General features: G+C 34.2%; 1 protein-coding gene across 1 annotated transcript; it reads left to right on the top strand.

The window, feature by feature from the left end:
* Positions 1 to 2,982: 2,982 nt before the first annotated feature.
* Positions 2,983 to 5,450, top strand: LOC138311816 (uncharacterized). Its single transcript, XM_069253000.1, has one exon. The coding sequence runs from the start codon at positions 3,176 to 3,178 to the stop codon at positions 4,082 to 4,084; it is 909 nt and encodes a 302-aa protein (XP_069109101.1). The 5' UTR covers positions 2,983 to 3,175; the 3' UTR covers positions 4,085 to 5,450.
* Positions 5,451 to 5,910: the final 460 nt, after the last annotated feature.

The raw sequence follows: 5,910 nt of genomic DNA, 5'->3' as shown, positions 1-5,910 counted from the left end.
ATTTAGTAATATTACATCAAACTGAAAACACCATTGAAATTGATTTGTTTCTTGAAAAATGTTGTTTCCCGCTAAGCCCTACCTGTGCAGTAATTTTTACCAAGGATTTATAAGTGACTATGTCCTTGTTTTTACTCAATAATTTCAGGAGCCTGTACCTTTAGAATTGAGAACAAACTACATTTCATGTTTCTTGAAACATGTATAGTTGAGACACTTCCTCTTTATTTGAAAAGAAAGTATTTACATAACATTGGGAAAATACAGCAAAATCTCTCCAAGAAAAAGTCCCTTTATTCAGCCCAAGTTCAGCCCCAAATGTACATGACACATACATTAAAGCAATACTGTATGTGTTAGTCACTTGCTGCACTGATAAAGGAAGCGTTTGATTTTAGAGGGTTTGGAGACAATGCAAAAGGTTTTCAAAAATATCCGAATATATACCACTCCAAATACCAGTTGAAATCATAACAATCCACTACATTTTACATAATAAACCAGACTGGATTGCCTGCCGTAGTTTTTCTACCCTCGGTCCGCTAGGCTTCGCACCGATATACATAGTATTTATGAGCGCAGTCTAGCGGACAGAATTGGTACTAAGGCAAGTAATCCAGTCTACTACTAGCTATGCTGAACCCGACTACAACATGATAGGACCTATTAAGATCTAGGAGTCGTCTTCCAAATTAATAGATATATAGGTATAGCAGACGACTCCTCACTCTGCTTTCTCTACATACTTTGCTCTTCCTATCTTTTCGCCTGCCCAGAAACGATTACTATACGTCCCGGCACGTAAACTCTTCACTTCACCGACTACTTCCGAACGGGTCGTTTCCGGACTTCTCGACAGTCTTCGTGTATTTCCGTATATGTGACGGAAAATTACGAACATTTCCGACTGCTAAATATACACTACACAATTTCCCGCCAGTTTCACACCAGCAGACTCTGAGTAGACATAAACAATCCAAACGTATCATGGCCAAACGGAAACTATTTGAAGATACACAGTCAGTGCTTGGATATATGTATGACCTTACGGATGTAGAAACCTCACAATCAGGAAAAACACGTTATTTTAAAGCGAAATTCCAAATGGGAAAATCCGACGTCAAAAAGATCGTTTCATTTGCACCCGATAAACATCCCATCTATGCAAAGGCTGCGGCGATGCAATCCCCCATTAAACTCTCTAATGTGCGTTTGTCGCCTGGAAATGACGGTAATGTTGATATCATCGTCAACCACAAAACCAATTTAGAGATCAGCGGAGAATCCCTACCTTTCAAAAAAGATGCGATATCACCTCGGGCTCAACAATCCACCAACAACGACATGGTGCTAGAAAAAGTAACAAACGAGGATATGTCGGTGAGTTGAAATGTTATTGCATTGAACAAATTTGAATATGTGAACTATCTGAGTACGACAAAACAAAAAAAAGGAGTTCAAATGTCTGAAAATTGTCCACTACGTATACACACTTACACAATCTAAATATTTATCGCCTTTTCATTGCCTTTGTCAGGTTGGGGACACCACTCCCGTATATCAGGTTGGGCACAGCCCTGCATATGGGTAACAGTTACCAACTTGAGTAACAGTTACCTGTTTGCAGTAATCAATAAGTTACCCAAATCAGAAATATTGTGTAAGAAAAATGCATGTTTTAAACTTTTTTATCAAAAAAGGGCGTAATAATTTTGACATGGCACCATTACTAACATAACATATATAGCACATTATTGAACAAAATGGGACATACTTCATTGTCTCAATTTTGGTAAAAGTCACAAAATAAACCACCTACATTGCTTACTATGGTGCTAAAAATAGAACACAGGTAAAACTCCTTCAACCATGACATTTGCACTGAATATCCCTGATAGCTATATATATACACTGAAGTCAATGGAGAGCACGTAAATTGTCATCTTACAACAAAGTTAGACAACAGAATTTGATATTTCACCCACAGAAACAGAGTCTTTGATCAGTTGTAAGGAATTCTAAAAATTATGACGCCCATTTTTTTATAATAATTTTTAAAACAACATTATGCGTTTTCTTTTCACATAATTACTCTATTGGATAACTTATTGATTACTGCAAACAGGTAACTGTTACCCATCTGCAGGCTTGTGCCCAACCTGTATATTATGCAGGATTCTGTGAAATGAAAATGCATAAAATTGTTTGCATCCTGAAAAAATTCCGTAGCACTATATCATATTTCGACTTAATTAGGCATATATTGACAATTTAAACACCAATTATTTTTCATTTTTCAAATCTGGACCGACCATCCGACAATTATTAAATACCGGAAGTCGGTAAAAATGACATCTCTGAAGTAATACACAGGTACCAAAATTAAACCTGGCAAAAACGAAACTGCATAAGATAATCATGAAAACAGCTGCCTATTTAGCAGAAAGTTATGTTTACTTCGGCAAAATCTTGTTTGGTCGGGGCCAGGTTACTCACAGTTCTTGCCAGTCCGAATATCCGGCCATTTTTTTCAACTTTTCTGATGTCTGAGTTAATATATAATTTATATACTGCATGTTGTTGTAAAAAATAGTTTTTAAATCAAAAGGTACTCTGACCAACGCAGAAATTACGACAAATGCATTATGTATATATTGTCAAAGAGGTTTGAAAATTGAAACATAATATACACTTAGTTAATATAAACAACATGTTTAATTTACAACCGATAAATGACCGATCAAATTGCAGACAAAACCTCAACACTAAACTAGCACTGTCACTCACTGAGTATGCAACAATTAATTAATTAGTAATTGCCATTCATGATCCAATTGTCATGCCTGGTTGGCGTTTTGCGTCCATACCCTGGTTAACTAATAACATGATTCTACTTTATTATTTCTATATGTTTACCGGACACATAACAATTTAATGTTATTTAAATATACGGTATTCAATCTTAACAACCACCGACGGCATTATAATTAAATTGATGAAATGGTGCTTTTAAGACAAACATTTCTCAAACCTACACAGTTTCGTGTAGTTTTGCAATTGTGCTTTATATAATTATTTAAGCATGGGCAATTGAAATTGATCATGAGGCATAAAACAACAAAAGAACACTTATTTGGTCTCATACAGTTCAGGTATATAATTTATAACTTCAAAAATGGCTCATAATTGCCACAGGCTAAATCATTTAAGTAAAAATGTAACTTTAAAAAAAACCTGCTATTACTTAATATTATTCTACACTAAATCATTTGATGGTTTATCTATCTATCTTTTCTATTTACAGGCCTCAGTCCATGTACAATTCTTGGGTTTCCTATCTGATGCAAAAGAGGTCACGACGAGATACGGCGTAAAACTGACGCGTGTTGGCATAATTGCTGACAGAACCACATCAATGAAATTAACCTTCTGGGAACAAAACATTCAGAAAATGGAAACAAACAAATGCTTCTACATAACAAATCTTGTCGCTAAAAAATTTGACGGTGTCCTCATGTTGAACACAACTGGGGCGACATCAATCTCCTCAATCACGCAAGTCCAAGATGTAAAGACTAACCTGCAGCATCTTTTAGAGTCGGATGAAACAAGAAAAATCAAAATCCACCAAACAACCATAAAGAAACAGACAAAATGTGGAAACACGAAGTGCAACAAATTAATTGAAGACGAAGATCCACACACCCCAACAATCAGATGCAAAAACTGCAGTATGAAACAAATGAGAAAGCATCTAAAAACAACAATCGTTGGACAAATGGTTTGCTTGGATGAAGACTGTGGAGAAAAAAACACGTTCCAAATTTACACAAACGCCCTGGACTCGTATGTAACAAAAAACAATGTGCCTCATCTAATCGATGATGTCGATAGGTTAGAAGATCACTTCCTATTAAAGGAACACTTTACCATCAAATACTCAACAAACAGTGGCGTCATCTCTGAGATAATTTCTGACGACATCAACATTGAAGACACTTTGTTTCAACAACCAGATGCAGAGTCTTCTTCTGTTGGCACACAAAATGTCTCACAACCGCAAATTCAAGAGAACTACTCATGATCACCATATATACATGTAACCTAACAGAACTTTTTGTTTTTGTGTGCCAAATGCTTATAGTACTGTATACCTGAAACGAGTTCGTGTTTTTTGGTTAATCATGTTTAAAGAGTTCAACAATCAACTCAACTGATACATATATGTCTAAAAAAGTTTCTGTTCTTGTGTCACTGTGCCAAATGCTTAGTACTCTATAACTGAAACAAATTAATCTTTTTGGTTAATATCATGCTTACTGATGCATGAGTTAAACTCAACTGTTCTACATATACTTAAAGATGCTCCACCGCCGACAGAGAATAAGTGATATTAATCATTTGAACTATAATTGGTGTTTAATCGTGTAAATATATGCCTAATTAACACAAAAAATAATATAAAATAATTTATTTCGCCTTTTGTGCATGCGCAATCAGTACTTCATTCCATATAGGATATAGTGTCACGGAATTTTTTCAGGATGCAATTAATTATTTTTCATATTTTTAACTTGAAGTAAAATTAGAAGCTCAAACTTTTCAATGGTGGTAATGGTGTAAAGTAAGTATCTTTTGTAACTGAAGAAAAATATTAAATCGTCTGCTCCTGTTTTTTATAGTGAACAAATACCATTTGTCAGCGGTGGAGCATCTTTAATTACTTTACATATTGTCTACATATTAATAGACACATGTATATATATATAAAAAATAAAACTAACGACCTTTCTCTAGTACTTTCGCCATTTCATAATGGCTCTTCACGAATATGAATGTTTTTTTTTTTAAACAATCCATGACGTCACAAGGTACACACACATTCAAATTCACATAACAATAATTAGTTGCTCCATCTTCTATTATGGCCTATTGACATTTGGTTTTAATATTTTTAAAAAAATGATTTCCTTTGCCTTCCAACAAAACAGTGTGTGAAGAATATTATTTGATAAATTAAATTCATCACCTGCACAATCATGTATATGTATATTGACATTCAAATAGCATACTGTGGTAAAATAAGAATAACAATTGAGGTAATTGTGTGCATCTGTTGCTTTACAATATAAGTCTGTTGTAATTATACCAGCTTCCTTTAATTTTGTTTGAACTAAAACATCTAAATATGGCATAGAAATTTTAAAAAATTAACTTTTATATTCCCAAAGCTAAGTGCCATCATAAAATGCCAAAAGTGCTATAAAAACCAAGTCGTTGAATTTTATTTTTGAAACTCTACATAAACACATACTTTTTTCTTTATTCTAAATATCAAACATGACAGCTCCCTTGAATGCACAGAAAGCAATCGCATAACAACTCAGATAGTATTAATTGTTTTTATTTCTAATATACATGTATATATATTTATTACAGAGTTAGCTCCCTTGCGGGTAGGTAGATTGTTACGTCATTATTTTGTGAGCGCAATTCACGTCATCTTCACCAAAACGTATGACGTTACGCTCGCAAACACATGACATCACAATCAATACCTACCCGCAAGTGCAGATAACTCTGTAATATGCAAATTGGAAATATATATAAGAAATAAAAACAATAACAACTGACTAGTGAGCGCTTTCGCCCCATTCAAGGGAGCTCATCAGTCTGAACAGCTCACTTTAGGGCAAAAGTGCTCACTAATCAGTCATTATTGTTTTTATTTCTTATAAATTTCGTCCATAAGGAATTTTCTTCAAATTTATTTTATATATATATATAGTTTGAAGAAAGATCCTTACTGACAAATCTATAAGCAATACATACAATCAATAGCAACTTGCTAGTTACGTGAACACTTTCACCCCATTCAAGAAAGCTCTAAGTATATATGCCAAAACAAGT

Source organism: Argopecten irradians, unplaced genomic scaffold (genome assembly GCF_041381155.1).
Source record: "Argopecten irradians isolate NY unplaced genomic scaffold, Ai_NY scaffold_0126, whole genome shotgun sequence".
Lineage (NCBI taxonomy): Eukaryota > Metazoa > Mollusca > Bivalvia > Pectinida > Pectinidae > Argopecten > Argopecten irradians.
Note: the sequence above shows the minus strand (reverse complement) of the source record. Positions and strands in the feature narration are given on the sequence as shown.

Excerpts from the sequence above, each read along its gene's own strand:
- LOC138311816 (XM_069253000.1), top strand. The coding sequence starts at position 3,176 with ATGGCTCATAATTGCCACAGGCTAAATCATTTAAGTAAAAATGTAACT.